At 48.9% G+C, this 18,930-nt stretch overlaps 1 protein-coding gene across 2 annotated transcripts in view; it reads left to right on the forward strand.

Moving 5' to 3' along the window:
* The window catches only part of POMT2 (protein O-mannosyltransferase 2), a 172,895-nt gene that overhangs the window by 23,432 nt on the left and 130,533 nt on the right, over positions 1-18,930 (forward strand). For both annotated transcript variants that reach the window (XM_068131165.2, XM_078787071.1), the window contains exon 7: positions 559-665. In XM_068131165.2, coding sequence (XP_067987266.2) covers positions 559-665 — 107 coding nt within the window. The remainder of the gene's footprint in view (positions 1-558; positions 666-18,930) is intronic.

Below are 18,930 nucleotides of genomic sequence, written 5' to 3' on the forward strand. Positions count from 1 at the left end.
CCACTGATTTTGGGGGAAATTCCATCACTTTCCAGGGCACTCTGGGTACCGGTGACATCACAACAATGGCACCACCAGTCCACCATTCTCACGGCACTCCGCAGGGAATTTCCGAGGGAGGAATTTCCTCCTCCCCATGGATGCCAACCTATGGGGATTGTCTGTCCTCTTATCCTTTTAAAACCTGAACGTCAATCAAGGAAGCAGCACGTACCATTTTAATAGTTTTTGGTATGACTCATCTGGGGTTGAATTTCCACCCTCAGAATTGGAGCGGATACTGTCATTTGTTGTTGTTGTTACTGTAATGTGTTGTGACTTGCTATTGAATGTTTCTGTTCATCGCCTGTACAGTACCTGCCAACATTTTCAGCTTAGTTTACATGGACATATAACTTTATTTGTATGTAAATAAGGCTCTTGAATTGCTCACTTTATTGGAGCAATTTTTAGCAAAATACTTTTCTTTGCAGGAATGAGTTTTACATCATGAAATCGCACGTTTCTTATGACCAGGGCATTTGACCAATGTCTCTCCAACTCATTCCGTGTTTCCAGTGGAAGTTCATGCAGCATTTTGCAGCCCGTGCTCTCTGCCTCATTTTGCTGCCTCTATCTCTCTACACAGCCTGCTTTGCCATCCATTTTGCCATTCTCTCCAACAGGTAGGTTCCAGCATAACCAGTAAAACTATCGAGCTCAAGAATGGACTAATCTGAATTGAGGGCCTATATCTGTGCACACATAATTTTGACACAATTACAAACCATTTTGCAGCCATCCATCAGATGGGGCACCGACTGCTAGTATTGATTGCTGGTTTATGTTAAATACCCAATTGTGTCTCAACAAAGCGTTATTTGACCAGAGTTCTGGCGAGATATCATATCGCCTGAGCTGGGGCCATATTTCTGCGCTAACTGTTGGGTTCATGAGTATCGCTGTCCAAAGGTGGTGGTTCTTCAAGGCACTGTTTCAATATACCAACAGACCAGTAACCTATTGGAATATGGTATTACGACACATATGATTGTTCAGTCATGATGCTTCAATTCACTTTATCAGTCTGCCTGGCTCCAGAAATGATCCACAAGAGATGCATGAGGTCTTCTTTTTTTTTTACGGCGTATCCCATAAGGCAAATACGTCTGGAACAGTGTTTGTCTGTCCATATTTATGTATGTCCCCTCAAATGTATACCAATCAGAGCTCAGGATCTGGTCACATGACAGAGTGATGTGATTACGTCTGTCATTACGGCATACAATGGCTGACTCCACACGCCGTCATTTTGATTCCTATGCCGTTCAGGCCGAACATATCGTCGAACCTGTCATATATCACAATCTCCATGCTCTAGCTTTACGTTTTTCATTCAGTGTTAAACAAAAACAAACCGATTGTTAAAATGACCATCAGATATCAAAAGCATACACGTTACGGATCTTCCAACGACACAGTACGTATAGGCCTTAGGCTTAATGCCTTCATGCCTCACCTTCAGGCCGCTTCGGACAAATTAAGCCCAGGTTTCTTAATACAGTAGTGTATCGTTTCAGTAGTATCGTTTTCGTAATAATAATAATATAGTAAATATAACCATAACACTTTAATCCCAATGTCGTGAATGCAAAGTTAATCGATTGAAGCGGTGTATGATTCATGAATCAATAATAAACGGTGTGCGGTACTAATAGCCACGGAAGTAAGGAATTAGCCTCGTTTTTTTGATAGTAATATCATTTTCGTAATAATGATAACGTAACGTTAATATTGTATTAAATATAATCGGAACACTAATCTCTTTGTAGTGACTGAAAAGTTACTGGAGGTTAAAATATATCGTCTTCTATATAATTAATGTAGCGGCAGTTTTGTGTCATTACGTCTATGATGTCATTATGGTGTAAGACAGATACAGCTGACTCCACCCACCGATGTGTTAATTTACTAGTATAGCTGCTCACTACGGGAGCGGCAGGAAGGGTCATTCCTCTTTGGGGTATATAGATTGCAGTCGAACTATGGTCGGGTCTCAAGAACATTGGGTGTGTGTTCATTTACCAAGTTTCTTGTGGAGAGATCGCGAAGTGGTTTAAGCATTCTAGCAAGCACTCCATTCAAAACCGTTAAGGAACGGCTGGCTTGGCAAGCGCTAGCTAGCTGTTTGGTAAATGAGCACAACCCGGGCTTCCCTCCCTTTCAGTTTCGTGTTAAACAGCAGGAAAAGTGGGTTTCATTGGTAGTTTTCAAAACAAAACCTTAATTGGTGGGTTGCAAAAAGCCGCTACGGAAAACGCCATATTAGCGGCATGAAGGGTCATTTTGTTTACACAACCCTTGTGGGGTATATAGATTATAGTAGATGTTCACTCAGTTCTGTAATTAAACTTACTTCACGGATGTCGGGATTCCTCCAAATGTCTTTGTTTAATGTTACCAATACACCCACTCACTAGGGGAGCAGCAGGAAGGGTCATTCCTCTTTGGGGTATATAGATTAGTCGATCTATGGTCGGGTCTCAAGAACATGGGGTGTGTGTTCATTTACCAAGTTTCTTTTGGAGAATCGCCAAGTGGTTGAAGCATTCGAGCAAGCACTCCATTCAAAACTGTTAAGGAATGGCTGCCTTGGCAAGCGCTAGCTAGCTGCTTGGTAAATGAGCACAACCCGGGCTTCCCTCCCTTTTAGTTTCATGTTAAACAGCAGGAACGAGTTTCAAAAGTTCGCTACGAAAAACGCCACGTTAGTGGCAGGAAGGGTCATGTTATTAACCCAACCATTGTGGGGTATATTAAGTACAGTAGATCTTTGCTCTGTTCAGTAAGTAAAACTTACCTCACGGATCTCGGGATTCCTCCAAATTTTTGAATTTTGTGTTGTAAACAGCATTATCGACTGTTTAAAAAGCTAATCGTACATGTTTGTGGTTTACAATATTGTTACGTTTGTGGCGGTCGGGATACTTTAGTCCAGGTAGATTTGTATAGCTCCGAATGTCGTGTAGAAACCTTGTTGTAATAAGTACTTGCTTAGACCGTGTATTCGGATTAAGCTTGTATATTCTTCCCCACCACAGAGGTGCGGGGCATGTTATTTAGCTCAGGGATTGTTAAAGAATTCCTTTTATGTTGTTCCCTTTGTGATTTATCCCTATGTCCCTTATGGCACTGCATTAGACACTAGTTAGAATCGCGCATTTAATGGCACTAATTAATAATAAAACCTACCAGAAGCCAGTACATTGAGCCCTACCGCTGACAACCCCGACTTGGAAAGCTCACAGAATGGGCAGGCCAAGGCCACGCCCCGAGGAGTCGTGATTTGTCAGGGTTCTTGATTGACAGGAGGACTCGTAAGGAGCAACTCACTGATTGGCGAAGAGCACAGATGATGTCAGAGCTTGGGTGATAAAAGAACGCGCTAGTTGTCATTTTGTATCTCTGGTCTTCGCTTCGCTCTGGGCTTCACTTCGCTCTTCTTCTTCACTTTGCTCTGCTCTTTGCTTCTCTCTGCTCTTTGCTTCTCTCTGCTCTGTGTCTGGTCTGGATCTCGGTAGTCAGCATTTATCTCTCTCATTCTGGACAATAAAGCGAACGATTCTGCTTGGACGACGGGCTCCAGGAAGCGATCGGACCGACCGTGATCGGAGACACCACTGATAGACGTGCAGTGGCAGAGCTGCGGACTGAGCGCTGCAGCTTCCCACCAAAGACGACGAAGCCAGGCATGGCTGGAGGAACGAGCTGCAGGCAGCCCGTTCGATTTGCGTGGAAGGCCTGTTGCGTGCCAGCAGGCGCGGCCTAGTGAACGAGGGTGTACGGAGGCCTAGCAGTGTGGGAGCGAGTGGTTCCCACCAATGCCCCGGACAATTTTGATGACCCCTGACGAGACCCTACCAGTGAACAGAGTTAAGTGCACCCACACACCCATTCTAGACCAGGAGCCCAGAAGGTTTATTCAAGTGAAAAGCGCCGAAGCAACTGACCACGTGGATTGAAAGGGTTCTACCCCCACATCACAAAAATGCATTGCTGCTGGGTCAGGGCCGGTGCCTTCCTGCCGAAATCGCCCAAAATAGGGACGCCATTACCGAAAATCCTATTTTCATCAATATCTGAAAAACTATACATGGCAGTATCGCAAATATGGTGTCTACACCCATGTTTTCATGGTCAATCATTATAAAAATGCATTTCTCCTTAGCCAGGGTTAACATCAAGTCCACATACGCAACCATGGCTAGGGATCTTTTGACGAAGGTATCCTCGAGTCATGGAGAGCAAATCCACTTAGTATTTGACAAGTACCAGTCACCGTCCATCAAAGATGCTGAGCGAAACCTGCGTCGTTCAACTACTTCTCAAGCATTTGTAATTACCGGGCCTGATCAGGCTCAGCGGCAGAGTGGCACAGAGTTACTAAAAAACGGATCATTCAAAGAAGAGTTCGCCCGCTTCATCATGGAGGAATGGAGGAACTCTGTGTCCTTTCCTCCTGACAAGGTGGAAAAGTTTCTGTCAACCCTCGACTCTGATTCTGCAACTGGACCTGACGGCATCAGCCCACGGGTCCTAAAATCCTGTTCTTCCGCTCTTTCACTCCCTCTCTCTGTTCTCTTCACCCTCTCTTTTGCTCAAGATCATCTGCCATCTGCTTGGAAATCTGCCAACATCACCGCTTTGCACAAAAAAGGTGCAAAAACAGATCCCAGCAACTACAGACCAATCAGCCTTCTCCCAATTATCAGCAAAGTCATGGAATCCATCATTGCTTCAGATATGAAATCTTTCCTCTTCTCCAATGGCTTGATCTCTGATCATCAATTTGGTTTCAGACCTGGTCACTCTACTCTGGACATGCTGCTTCTGCTTTCTCAACAATGGATGGAGGTCCTCAATGCCAAACAGGAAATTAGAGCTGTCTCCCTTGACATATCACGTGCCTTCGATACGGTCTGGCACCCATCTCTGCTCACCAAACTCTCCTCTTTTGGTATCCATGGAAATCTCCACGCATGGCTGGCAGACTTCCTCTCTAGTCAAAGTCAACATGTGGCCCTGAATGGGTTTCTCTCATCTCCTCTTCCTGTTCAGGCTGGAGTTCCCCAAGGCAGTGTTCTGGGCCCTGTGCTTTTTCTGGTCTTCATCAATGATCTCTCTGACTCTCTTGAAAATCCTCTCTATCTCTTTGCTGATGACTCTACTCTCTGTCGCTCCATTCTTCATCCCTCAGATCGGCAGTCTGCAGTCTCCTCACTCTCTGCAGACCTGGACAAAATCACAGACTGGGCAAACAAGTGGAACATGTCTTTCAATCCTGACAAATCTCACACTCTTACGATGTCTCTCCGAAAGGACCGACTGGACAACCCTCCCATCCACTTTCTGAATAATCCTCTCCAAGAAGTTCTGTCACTCAAGCTTTTGGGTCTCACTATCTGCCATGATCTTTCCTGGGAAAACCACATTTCAAATCTGGTCTCCAAAGCCAGTCGCCGACTGGGCATCCTCCGTCGTGCGAAGTCCTTCCTTGGCACACCTGAGCTCCTCACCACATACAAGGCTTTCATCCGCAGCTCAATGGAATACTGCTCTCCCCTCTGGGCTGGTGCGCCTGCCTCACACCTAACTCGTCTTCACGCTGTTGAAACCAAAGCATTCAGAATCCTTGGAATCTCCCGCGATGAAGCTAACTCCAAGGGCCTCTCACTCACTCACCGCAGGCAGGTTGGTGGTCTTTCCGTCTTCTACCGACTCCTCTCTGGCCTTGCCCCCCCAGCTCTCTCTGGGCTCTGTCCCGCAAATATTCCTACAGGTCGCACAAGATGTGCCTGCAACCCTCTTATGGTTAAACTGCCAAAATCAAGACTCTCTGCTCACCTTCACTCCTTCATTCCTCTTTTCTCCCGCCTCTGGAACAAACTCCCTCACTCTCTTCAATCCCACTCCACCCTCCAGGTCTTTAAAACAGCTGTTCACCACCATCTCTTATCTTCCCCCATCCAAAACCTTGATCTTTTCTACCCCCGCTAATTTCACCCCAATTCCACTTTTTTGAAATACCAACTTCTGTCCTGGAAGTCCTTGGTGTCCTTGTGTTTTATACTTCTCCCACCCCCCGCCCCCTTCCCACGCCTCCTCCCCCCAAGCCCTCTCCCTCCCACACATCTCCCTGCTCTTAAATGTTGTGTGCTCTCAAGTGTTTGTGTGCCTCCCCTTCTCTTGTCTTCCGCTCCCTCTTTTTATATATTTTGTTTATCTGGTTGATTTGTTTGTGAAGTAAATGTCAGCTCTTTCAAGAGCCTCGATTCAGTATACAAAAAAAAAGCCTCAATATGGGCAAATCCTTGGAAGAAAAACATTGTATGTTTCACATGGTGGTTGGTGTGTGCATTGCGATGAAGAATGACGGGGATGATCTGCAAATAGAGGAACCGAATCACCTCCAATCTCGACATGAAGAGGTTGATACTCTCATTGCCTTTCATGCAAACAGCATTTCCACTGGTAACATTCTGGTGAGGTCCACTGATACGGACGTCTTCATCATTCTGCTTGGGCTCTCTGGAAGGTTGGAAGGGATCAGCATCATCATGGACTATGGATCTGGCAACAACCGAAGGTACATCGGTGTCTCTAAAGTAGCTGCCATTCTTGAGAAGAAACAGCCTGGTATAACTGAAGCAATCATCGGCCTTCATGCCCTGACTGGTTGTGATTTCACATCATGTTTCTTCAGAAAGGGCAAAGTTAAGCCCCTCCAGCGGATGGAATCAGATCCAGCTCATATGATGGCATTGCGATCTCTGACTTCTGAGGAAGTAGACATTCCAGGTGTTACCGCCTTTGTCTGCATGCTGTATGGGTTCAAAACCTCTGACATTAATGAAGCTAGATACAAGGCATTCATGCGCATGAGTGGTGGTAATGAGAAGGAGCCCCTTGCCAGAATCAAGAAGATAAACTGTGCTTCTCTTCCCCCGTGCAGCAAGACACTCTGTAATCATATCAAAAGAGCCCGATATGTGGCAAGAATCTGGAAGAGGGCTGACCAGACTGATCCAACAGGTGGGGCAAGTCCCACAGACTATGGATGGAAGTTGACTCAAAACTGCTTTGAACCAGATTGGTACCCAGGAAGTGCAGTACCAGAGTCCCTCACAGGCCTACCTGCGGATGACGGAGACAGAGTTGGAGCAGTTTCCATAGATGACGAGGAATCAGACGTCGATAGTACTTGGAGTGAGGACAGCAATACTAGTGATGAGAGTGACGGAGTAGACACGTAAAAATGCAGAGATGTCAGAACAACTCGTGTCATTGAACAGTACTATTTTCCTTCTGAAGGACAATGACTGAAAGTTGTGAGTTAAGGACACAAGTTGGATGGAAATACCATAATACACCATTGTTGAGGTAATGCATGGTGAACTAGATATATTAAACTGTAAATGTTGTCAATGTAATGACTGACCATGAAAACATGGGTGTAGACACGTCATTTGTGACTTTAAACACTTTTCTTGCACAACGTTTCTAAAAATGTTTAAAACCTAAACACAAATGTCAAATTCATAAACACCGTCTGTTTAATAAACACAAGCCATCAACTTCCTAAACATGTTTAGCATAAATTTAAACATGTTTAGAAACGTGGTGCAAGATAGTGTTTAGAAAAGTGTTTCAAGTCTAAACACTGTTTTTGCATATGGTATTATCATGTATAGTTTTCCAGATAATTAGGAAAGTTTTTTTTTTTAACAATGGTATTGTAGCGGTTACCGCTGGATGCACACAATCGCCTTGCACCGGCCAGAACACGGCCAGACGCGCCTCTCCCGGGCATGCCCGGACTCACTGTTCCCGGGCACGCCCGAACCTCCCGGGCACGCCCGGTCTCGTCTTTCCCGGGCATGCCCGCTCTCGCCTTTCCAGGGCTCGCCCAGAGCGTCCGGGCATGCCCGCTATCGCCTTTCCAGGGCTCGCCCAGAGCGTCCGGGCATGCCCGCTATCGCCTTTCCAGGGCTCGCCCAGAGCGTCCGGGCATGCCCGCTATCGCCTTTCCAGGGCTCGCCCAGAGCGTCCGGGCATGCCCGCTCTCGCCTTTCCAGTGCTCGTCCAGAGCGCCCGGCCCGCCCAGCCTCGACTTGCCAGGCCGCAGCCAAACACGCCCGGGCAAGTCCAGACTCGCCTTTCCAAGGCTCGCCCTTGACACCCGGGCATGCCCGGTATAGCTTTTGCTGGGCAAACTTCCCGACATAAATGTGTATATATATTGCTGCCCGATAAACGGGCTTTTGTCAGAATACCTGAGCTGTTTTGTTTCAATAAAGCAACTAGGACGAATTCCGTCTTTGGTCGCGTCAATTCTTTCGACTCGCGTTGGAGCGCAGCTCCTTCAGTATCCTTACTTTGGGCGCTTTTGGGCTTGACCAAGGAGAAATGCATTTTTATAATGATTGACCATGAAAACATGGGTGTAGACAGCAGATTTGTGATACTTCCATGTATAGTTGTCCAGATATTGAGGGAAATAGGATTTTCAGCAATGGTTTCCTTATTTTGGGCACTTTGGGTGCTTTTGGGCGGGAAAGACACAACCCTGGCCAAGGAGAAATGCAGTTTTATAATGATTGACCATGAAAACATGGGTGTAGACACCAGATTTGTGATACTGCCATGTATAGTTTTCCAGATATTGATGAAAATAGGATTTTCGGTAATGGCGTCCCTATTTTGGGCGATTTGGGCGGGAAGGCACCGGCCCTGACCCGGCAGCAATGCATTTTTGTGATGTGGGGGTAGAACCCTTTCAACCCACGTGGTCAGTTGCTTCGGCGCTTTTCACTTGAATAAACCTTCTGGGCTCCTGGTCTATTCATTTCCAGTTATTTTATCCCTGTGTCCATGTTTAAAGTCTGTTTGTGGGGACGTCCCATTTAGGAGTTTTAGTTTATCATGCAGTTTCTTTGTTACCGGGATTTATTTAAATACACCTGTTTCTTTTTGTACATTTAAATCCGTTTCCTGCGAGTTATCTTCTGCAGGGTTTGGAGACTGCCAGTGGGATCCGTTCAGGTAAGCGCTGTTCAACATCCTCCTAGTTCTCCTCCTCCTCCCCCCCACCCAAGTGTATTAACTCCGCTATACATTTGAACTGTATGCTTCGGAGTTTAAGCTTGTTCGGCTATCCGTTCCTTGGAAAGATTTTAATCGCCAGGAACGCGACAATATTTTTACTTCTGGCAGGGGCCGTTGGGCCATTGCTCCCACGAAAATGCCATGATTATCTATTTATAAACATTGACTCGACGTTTGTTCAAGGAGGAAAAACCCCTTGGGGAGGTGGGATATTATTGGAATTAATATTGTTTTGTCATAACATTATTATTATGCTATTATCGTTAGCTTTGTTTTTATAAGCGGCCTTGGGAAAACGCCACAATAAAGCTAACTAACATGGCTTTACACCTCAACACGCAACCCCGTTGATGGCAATGACGGGGAAAACCCACTCGGGGGAGAAAACCCCCTTGGGGAGGTGGGGGGGGGGCAAATGAATGCGTTACAACCTTCATTATGTAACCCTGAGTCATCCTGTCAAGTTTGGTTGAGATTGGATAAGTAACGACGTAATGTATTGTTACATATCTATGTGAATTAATATTCAGATCTTTGCTTATCCGTGTGTAGTATATTAAGGGTTGTTGTGATTGGAGGGTCAGGAGCCCTTCTGAACCAGTGGCCGGAAACGGAAGTGACCGGAAACGGAAGAGGAAACGACACGAGGAAAAAAGGACGAGTATTCTTCTTGATCTTCCTCGCCCCGCTCGGACGAAAGGTGGCCTCGACCTTGCGCTGCGTGACAAAGCGGCGTTCCGAAGCCCGTCTGGCGAGAGGAGTGCGGGGCCTGGTACGATACCGACCCGGTGGAGACGTCAAGTTGACGTGGGGCCGTGCATCGACCCCGCGTCTGGTACCGTTCGCGGCCCCGTCTAAAAAGACGCGTACGAGTCGCAGGTTGGGGCCTAGCACGCCTGGCAAGTGGCGTGGGGCTTTTGGCTTGCTTTACCGCACCCGCTTCGCGTAGCCACGAGAGGCTGCAGCCGCGGGGCCTGGTACGATACCTGCCCGGTGGAGACGTCCACCCGGAGTTCGTTCAACCGCCCGAGTGCGGCGACGCCGACTATCATCTTGGTCAGGAGGGGCCCAGAGACATTGTGCGGGACCGAGACCATAAGGGTGTCGTGAGTACTCCCCGGGACACACGTATATAAGATGGCCATCTTATTCATAGGGAATTGATTGTCATTGAAATATTGTTGATGGTGGTGGATTGTTGATTGCTCGGGGAAAATCTCCGTGGTTGTGTCATTGGAAATTGTATGGTATCAGTACCATTGGGAAATATATTCTTGAACATCAGTGTCTCGTGGGTGGAATTCATAGGGATTGCGTTGCGAAAGCGCATCTATATAATACTACTTTCTGGCGAAGGTCCTCTCACGGTCCGGGGGTCACCGAGACCAGGTAGTCACCGAGGGGACCACGTAACAGAATTGGGGGCTCGTCCAAATTACGATTCGCAATTGGGTCTACGTCCGGGATTGAAAATTGTATAAAATAACAAAATAAGAATTTTTTATTAATTAAAATTTATTAATTAATTATTAATTGGAAAATTTTTTGAGAAATTGGGGTAAAGTCTTGGGTGAAGGTTAACAGGTGTTAACGATAGGCACCATGGCGTTTGTGGCACAGAACTTTGGGGTAACCCCGAGTGAGGCACAGTTCCGAGCGTTGCTAAAGTCGGACCTCTTGAAATTGGCCAAACATTTTAACTTGGAGGTCCGAACTAATTTGAGGAAGGCAGAGTTGCAGGCCACGGTGATACAATCTATGGTGGGATTAGGAACATGGGACGAGTTAGCCTGGGAGTGGCTACCCGAAGAACCAGAAGACGTGGAGCTCCGGAAACTGGAGTTGCAGTTACGGAGCCAGGAACGGATCAAAGAAGAAGAAAGGAAAGCAGAAGAGAGGAGGGAAGAGAAACAAGCAGAGGAAAGGAGAGTGGAACGAGAACTCCAGGAAAGGTTAAAAGAAGAAGAAAGGAAAGCAGAAAAGGAAAGAGCAGAAGAAGAAAGGAAAGCAGAAGAGAGGAGAGAAGAGAAACAAGCAGAGGAAAGGAGAGTGGAACGAGAACTCCAGTAAAGGTTAGCAGAAGAAGAAAGGAAAGCAGAAGAGAGGAGAGAAGAGAAACAAGCAGAGGAAAGGAGAGTGGAACGAGAACTCCAGGAAAGGTTAGAAGGGAGAAAAGCAGAGGAGAGAAAAGCGGAAAGGGAATTAAAGGAACGTGACATGGAGCTTCAGCAAGAAATCAAATTCAAGGAGCTGGAGTTAATGAGAGAACGGGGAGAGGCACCACCCTTGCTGACGGGGTCGACACCTAACCAGAGAACCTGGGATGTGGGCAGACATGTGAGGCTGGTTCCACCGTTCAGTGAAAAGGAAGTCGCGAAATTTTTTCCACACTTTGAGAAAGTGGCTCGACAATTAAATTGGCCGGAGGAGGCCTGGACCATACTCGTGCAAAGTGTGCTGGTGGGGAAAGCTCAGGAAATTTATTCGGCGCTACCAATGGACCAATGTGCAGATTATGAGGTACTGAAGAAGCACATCCTCAAAGCCTATGAGTTGGTTCCGGAAGCTTACAGGCAAAAATTCAGGAATGCCAGGAAGAGGGAGAGTGAGACCCATGTGGAGTTTGCCAGAGTGAAAGAAAACATGTTTGATCGGTGGTGTGAGTCAAAAGGAGTCGGGAAAGACTTCGAGACATTGCGGGACTTGATCCTGGTGGAGGAATTCCAGCAGTGTGTCCACGAGGACATCAAAGTGTACCTGCAGGAAAAGAAGGTACCAAAGTTGTGGGACGCAGCCACCATGGCAGATGATTATGCCTTAACCCACCGAATAGGGGTCCACGAACCTAACTCCTCGCCTAGATCTCCGCAGGGGAGGTGGGGAACAGCAGGTGCGGAGAACGACCATACATGGCGGCGGCCTCGAGATGATTATGGGGACAACTATGATACCCCACCGGTTCGAAATCAGAGGGATGCGGGCCCAAGACAAACTTATAGTTCGGGGGGCCCGAGGCAGACCCCGAGTTTTTCCTCCGGGCCTACTTGCGCGTTTTGCAAGAAACCTGGACACTTGATGTCCAGTTGTTACCTCATGAAAAGGGACAACCCAGAGCGGAGTCCGACTATTACAACTCCGAATGCGATGGCTAGCGTAAGAAATCGCCATCAAAAGGGTTACCAACCATTTATTTCAGAGGGGTTTGTGTCACTGGATGGAGCCTCGACTAACCGGAGACCGGTTAGGATATTGAGGGACACAGGGGCCCACCAATCTTTAATGCTTGAAGGCATTTTGCCATGGTCCGAGGAGACGGCAACGGGGGATAGTGTTCGTTTACAGGGGATCGGGGGCGGTGTTAGTGCTCCCCTTCAGGTCATCCAGTTGGAGTCCGATTTGGTGTCAGGACCGGTCACCGTCGGTTTACAAGCCACGCTTCCTGTAGAGGGGGTATCTGTGGTTATCGGGAACGATTTGGCCGGGGGTCAAGTTTATGGTAACCTGAGGGTTGGTAAAGAGCCCAGCAGGGAAAATAACACCACACCAGCTCGGGAGGGCGACCAAAGTGCCAAGTTATTTGTAGGGGGACTGAACTTCAAAACAGAGGAAGAAGTTCTGACCTCTGTCTTCAACAGATATGGGCCGCTGGTGGAAGTGCGGTTGGTAAGAGACTGGGAAACGCAACAGTCAAGAGGGTTCGGCTTTGTCACGTTTGCCAGCACAAAAGACGCCAGAGAGGCAGAGAAGAATTGGAATGGCAAGGATTTGGAGGGTCGGACCATAACAGTAGGGAAGGCATTTCGTAGGCGTCGAGAGGTCTACAGGAGAGGACAACTGGGCGGTAGTTTTGGTAGTGGCCGAGAAGGAGACCGCTATTCATGGGACTACAGGGACCAGTGGTCCCACCCTAATTATTAGGGAAGTTCTGAGAAGTTGAAGCACTGAAGGCGGCGGAGCCGCCGAGCCAAGATTCCTACACGAATTAACCATGAACGCCGTTCCTAAAGGCGTCCATGTAGTGAACTTTCATGCACGGACTAACCGTGAACTCCACGTTCCTCAAGGCGCCCATGTAGAGAACTTTCCTGCACGGACTAACCGTGAACTCCGCGTTCCTAAAGGCATCCATGTAGTGAATACTCGGCTTGGCCTCCCGGCAAAAGTGCTATCGAGTTGCTTAACTTTGGGATCTTTGATCAACCCCTTAACCTTCATTCCCAAGAAACTGACGGGCAAAGTCAGAGGGTCATGAGATGGAGTTTTGATTTGGCAGGGACAATGTCGTTGTTGGTACTTAGTCCAGAGGGAGTAATCTGGAGGGGTTGTGGTGAAATTTTGGTTGCTTTAGTTTTAAGTGATAACTGTGCCCGGGGGGAACGGATAATGTGGGGGGTGTTGAGTTATCTGGTTTGTTTCTCCAAATTGGCCGGCAAAGAAAGTTTTCGCTGGGGTCAAACTTTCTTTCTTGAAGGGGGGGAGTGTTACATATCTATGTGAATTAATATTCAGATCTTTGCTTATCCGTGTGTAGTATATTAAGGGTTGTTGTGATTGGAGGGTCAGGAGCCCTTCTGAACCAGTGGCCGGAAACGGAAGTGACCGGAAACGGAAGAGGAAACGACACGAGGAAAAAAGGACGAGTATTCTTCTTGATCTTCCTCGCCCCGCTCGGACGAAAGGTGGCCTCGACCTTGCGCTGCGTGACAAAGCGGCGTTCCGAAGCCCGTCTGGCGAGAGGAGTGCGGGGCCTGGTACGATACCGACCCGGTGGAGACGTCAAGTTGACGTGGGGCCGTGCATCGACCCCGCGTCTGGTACCGTTCGCGGCCCCGTCTAAAAAGACGCGTACGAGTCGCAGGTTGGGGCCTAGCACGCCTGGCAAGTGGCGTGGGGCTTTTGGCTTGCTTTACCGCACCCGCTTCGCGTAGCCACGAGAGGCTGCAGCCGCGGGGCCTGGTACGATACCTGCCCGGTGGAGACGTCCACCCGGAGTTCGTTCAACCGCCCGAGTGCGGCGACGCCGACTATCATCTTGGTCAGGAGGGGCCCAGAGACATTGTGCGGGACCGAGACCATAAGGGTGTCGTGAGTACTCCCCGGGACACACGTATATAAGATGGCCATCTTATTCATAGGGAATTGATTGTCATTGAAATATTGTTGATGGTGGTGGATTGTTGATTGCTCGGGGAAAATCTCCGTGGTTGTGTCATTGGAAATTGTATGGTATCAGTACCATTGGGAAATATATTCTTGAACATCAGTGTCTCGTGGGTGGAATTCATAGGGATTGCGTTGCGAAAGCGCATCTATATAATACTACTTTCTGGCGAAGGTCCTCTCACGGTCCGGGGGTCACCGAGACCAGGTAGTCACCGAGGGGACCACGTAACAGAATTGCGGTCAAAAAATCATCTGACTGATACCAAATTGCGTATTCTAGTATGACAAGTACACCCGCACACTACGGGAGTGGCAGTGGGGGTCATTCCTCTTTGGGGTATAGAGATTACAGTCGATCTATGGTCGAGTCTCAAAAACATTGGTTGTGTGTTAATTTCCCAAGTTTCTTGTGGAGAATCGACAAGTGGTTGAAGCATTCGAGCAAGCACTCCATTCAAAACTGTTAAGGAACGGCTGGCTTGGCAAGTGGTAGCTAGCTGCTTGGTAAATGAGCACAACCCGGGCTTCCCTCCCTTTCAGTTTCGTGTTAAACAGCAGGAACGAGTTTAAAAGTTCGCAACGAAAAACGCCACGTTAGTGGCAGGAAGGGTCATGTTATTAACCCAACCATTGTGGGGTATATTAAGTACAGTAGCTTTTCGCTCAATTTTGTAAGTAAAACTTACCTCAAGGATGTTGGAATTCCTCCAAATTTCTTTATTTAGTGTTATATTAGTGTTATATTAGTGTTATAAACAGCATTAGCGACTCTTAAAAAGCTAATCATACATGTTTGTGGTTTATAATATTTTTACTTCTGGTAGAGGCCGTTGGGACGTTGCTCCCATGGAAATGCCATGATGAGCTATTTATAAACATTGAATCGACGTTTGTTCAAGGAGGAAAAACACCTTGGGGAGGTGGGATATTAATGGTGTTAATATTGTATTTTAATAACATTAATATTATGCTATTATCGTTAGTTTTGTTATTAGAAGCGGCCTTGGAAAAACGCCACGATGAAGCTAACTTAACATGGATATACACCTCAACATGCAACCCCATTGATGGCAATGGAGGGGAAAAAAACACTCGGGGGAGAAAAAACCCTTGGGGAGGGGGGGGGGGGGAATGAATGCTCTACAACCTTCATTATGTAACCCATAGTCCTGCTGTCAAGTTTGGTTGAGATTGGATAAGTAACGACGGAATGTATTGTCGTCAAAAATCATCAGACAGACACCAAATGGCGTATTTTAGTATGATGATGATGATTATGATGATGATGATAAACAGCATGAACGATTTTTAAGCAGGTAATCATATATATATATATATATTGTTACAGATGCGGTTTTGATGTTATTTTACCGAGCGGTTGGTATTACCGCGTCCGAACAGTTACTCCCCGATTAGAACCCGATTCCACCCGACGTTGACCAGATCGCACCGCAGATATTCAATCGGGAAACCTCTAAAGCGACCGAAAGAGAATGAAAAGAGAAGAAGACAGAGTACGGAGGAAGAACAGATTTATTATACACACACAAGCAATGGATGGAAGAAGCAGTCACACAGCGAATCGTTAACTTACACTATTCATTTTACTTAACCCCAAGACAACGAGTAGGACAGACGACGTTCACACTTACTCGGGGGATATTGCAGGCAGGTAGGGCTTGAGGTGGATTGCTGGAGAGGGAGGAGGGTCGGAGGCAGCAGCTCTCAATTCCTCGCGGTTTTTGGCGGGAAAACCCTTCGTCGCGTATCCGCTGCCGATGCTTTAGACGTCACGCGCTGGCTCGGGCACACCTGCTCCTCTCCTTCTGGTGGAGCCGTCTCCCTCCTTTCAGCGCGTCTCTCCAAAGCTGGTTTCCTTTCTGAGTACCTCTCCTCTTTGGCTTGGAGCGTTTCGCATCTCACCGCTCCTCTTGGTGCCGCCTCTTCGCTCCTCTCCCAGGTCATCTGGTGAAGCAGTCCCTTACAGTCGCTTTTATAACTCGGGGCGGAATCAAGCCGCCGGCTGCGAGGGCACGCCTACCGAGTCGCTCACCGCGGTGCTGATTGGCCATGCGACCCTCTGGCTCACTCCTCCCCTCTATGATGAGGTGGAGACACGCCTTTCTTCTCTGAGATTAGCACATGGGCAATCGCGGCTTGCGGGATTGAACACAACTCGCACCCTTTTGAAAGGAACTTTGGAGAGCGGAGATGTTTGGGGAAATTGCAAGGGCCTATGCTTATTTTGTTTGATACAATGCAAAGTCAATCTAGTGGTAAACACATATTTAGCCTACATAGAATAAGGAAATACACTATTTAAAAAGATATATCGTGACCTGCGTGTAAGTTTCATGGAATTAACTAGGAGGACGGCTGCGACCATTATTTACATTAACAGGGTGTTACACATAACAAAACCATACTTTTTACATTTGTTACACTTCCTCCAAAATTGTTACACTTCTTAAAAACCGTTACACTTCTCAAATTTGTTACCCACTTCTCAAAACCGTTACAATATATATATATATATATATATATATATATATATATATATATATATATATATATATATATGTATATATATGTATATATGTATATGTATATATATGTATATATATATATATATATATATATATATATATATATATATATATATATATGTAGCGGTTCCCGCTGAATGTACACAATCGCCTTGCACCTGCCAGGACGCGGCCAGGGCTCGATCGCCATGCCGGGCTCGTCCGGACGGGCCCAGACGCGTCTCTCCTGGGCATGCCCGGACTCGCTGTTCCCGGGCACGCCCGAACCTCCCGGGCACGCCCGGTCTCGTCTTTCCCGGGCATGCCCGCTCTCACCTTTCCAGGGCTCGCCCAGAGCGCCCGGGCACGCCCAGCCTCGACTTGCCAGGCCGCGTCCAGGACGCCCGGGCATGTCCAGACTCGCCTTTCCAGGACTCGCCCTTGACACCCGGGCATGCCCGGTCTCGGTTTTCCCAGGCAAACGCCCGGGCATAAATGTGTATATATATTGCTGCCCGATAAACGGGCTTTTGAGAATACCTGAGCTGTTTTGTTTCAATAAAGCAACTCGGACGAATTCCGTCTTTGGTCGCGTCAATTCTTTCGACTCGCGTTGGAGCGCAGCTCCTTCACTGGTGACCTACCGACATGGACACGGCAGTGACTCTTAAACTGCCTACCTTCTGGGAGGCTCACGCGGCTGTTTGGTTCACCCAGGCGGACTCCCAGTTCGCCCTGCGAGGCATCACCGCGGACGACACCCGCTTCCACCACGTCGTGGCAGCGCTCGGTTCCGCCACCACGGCCCGTGCCCTGAGCCTCCTCGAGCACCCGCCGGCTGCCGACAAGTATGACGCGCTGAAGATGCTCCTCCTCGATGCTTTCGCCCTCTCACCGGCGGCACGCGCACGGCGCCTGCTCGACCTGCCCGAGCTCGGCGGCACTCGCCCGTCCGAGCGCATGGACTATATGCTCTCGTTGCTCGGTGAGCACTCTCCGGATTTTCTGTTCCGCGAGCTGTTCCTTCGCCAGCTGCCTCACCCGGTACGCCTCGCCCTGGCTGGCACATCGATCACCGATCCCCGCGCCCTCGCCAGGGAAGCCGATAAGATCTCCTCGGCGGGCCAACACATCGGCGCGGCTACCTGGAGCCTGCCGCCGTCTGAGGCGACGCCCACGACGCCCGAGCGCCCTGCGCGGTTGGAGGCCGAACTGCCGGTGCAACTGGTGGCCGCCACGCCGCGCCGACCGCTTCCGACACGACGGCCGGGGCCTCCACCTGACCAGGCGTGGTGTTATTACCACGCCAGGTTCCGACACAAGGCTCGGACGTGCCGACCCCCGTGCACTTTCGGCAAGTCGGGAAACGGCCGGGCCGGCGTTCATTCCCAGCCATGAGCGCCGGCCACTCGGGCAACTTGCTTTTTATTCGGGACAAAGCGTCCGGGCGTCGTTTCCTTTGTGACACCGGCCCCCAACTGAGCGTCATACCCGCCTCCGAGCAGGACAGGCGGGACGCCGTTTGCGGCCCCTCTTTGGTCCCTGCTAATGGCTCGGCCATACGCACTTTCGGCCCGCGCGACGTCACCCTCTGCTTCGGCAGCCAGCGCTTTCAGTGGACCTTTGTGACCGCCTGCGTCCCCATGGCTTTGCTGGGCGCCGACTTCCTCTGCGCGCACGGGCTGCTGGTCGACGTCAAACGTCGTCGCCTTGTCAACGCCGAGACCTTCAGCTCCCTGGCGTGCACGATGAGCAGCTCCGTGCCGACCGAACTGGCGTGCGCCCTCCCGACGGCGAACGAGTTCGCTCGCCTGCTTGCGGAATTCCCGGCCCTCACGCGGCCGACGTTTTCGGCCGTCGCAGTGCGGCATGGGATCGAGCACCACATACCCACTACGGGCCCGCCGGTCTACGCCAGGGCCCGCCGCCTCGACCCGGCCAAGCTCGCCGTGGCAAAGGCCGAGTTCGACGCGTTGGAGCACCTCGGCATCGTGCGGCGCTCCAATAGCGCGTGGGCCTCACCACTGCACATCGTGCCAAAGCCGGGGGGCGGATGGCGCCCGTGTGGCGACTACCGCCGCCTCAACGACGCTACCAC

The sequence above is a fragment of the Myxine glutinosa genome, chromosome 11 (genome assembly GCF_964187855.1).
Source record: "Myxine glutinosa chromosome 11, kmMyxGlut1.1, whole genome shotgun sequence".
NCBI lineage: Eukaryota > Metazoa > Chordata > Myxini > Myxiniformes > Myxinidae > Myxine > Myxine glutinosa.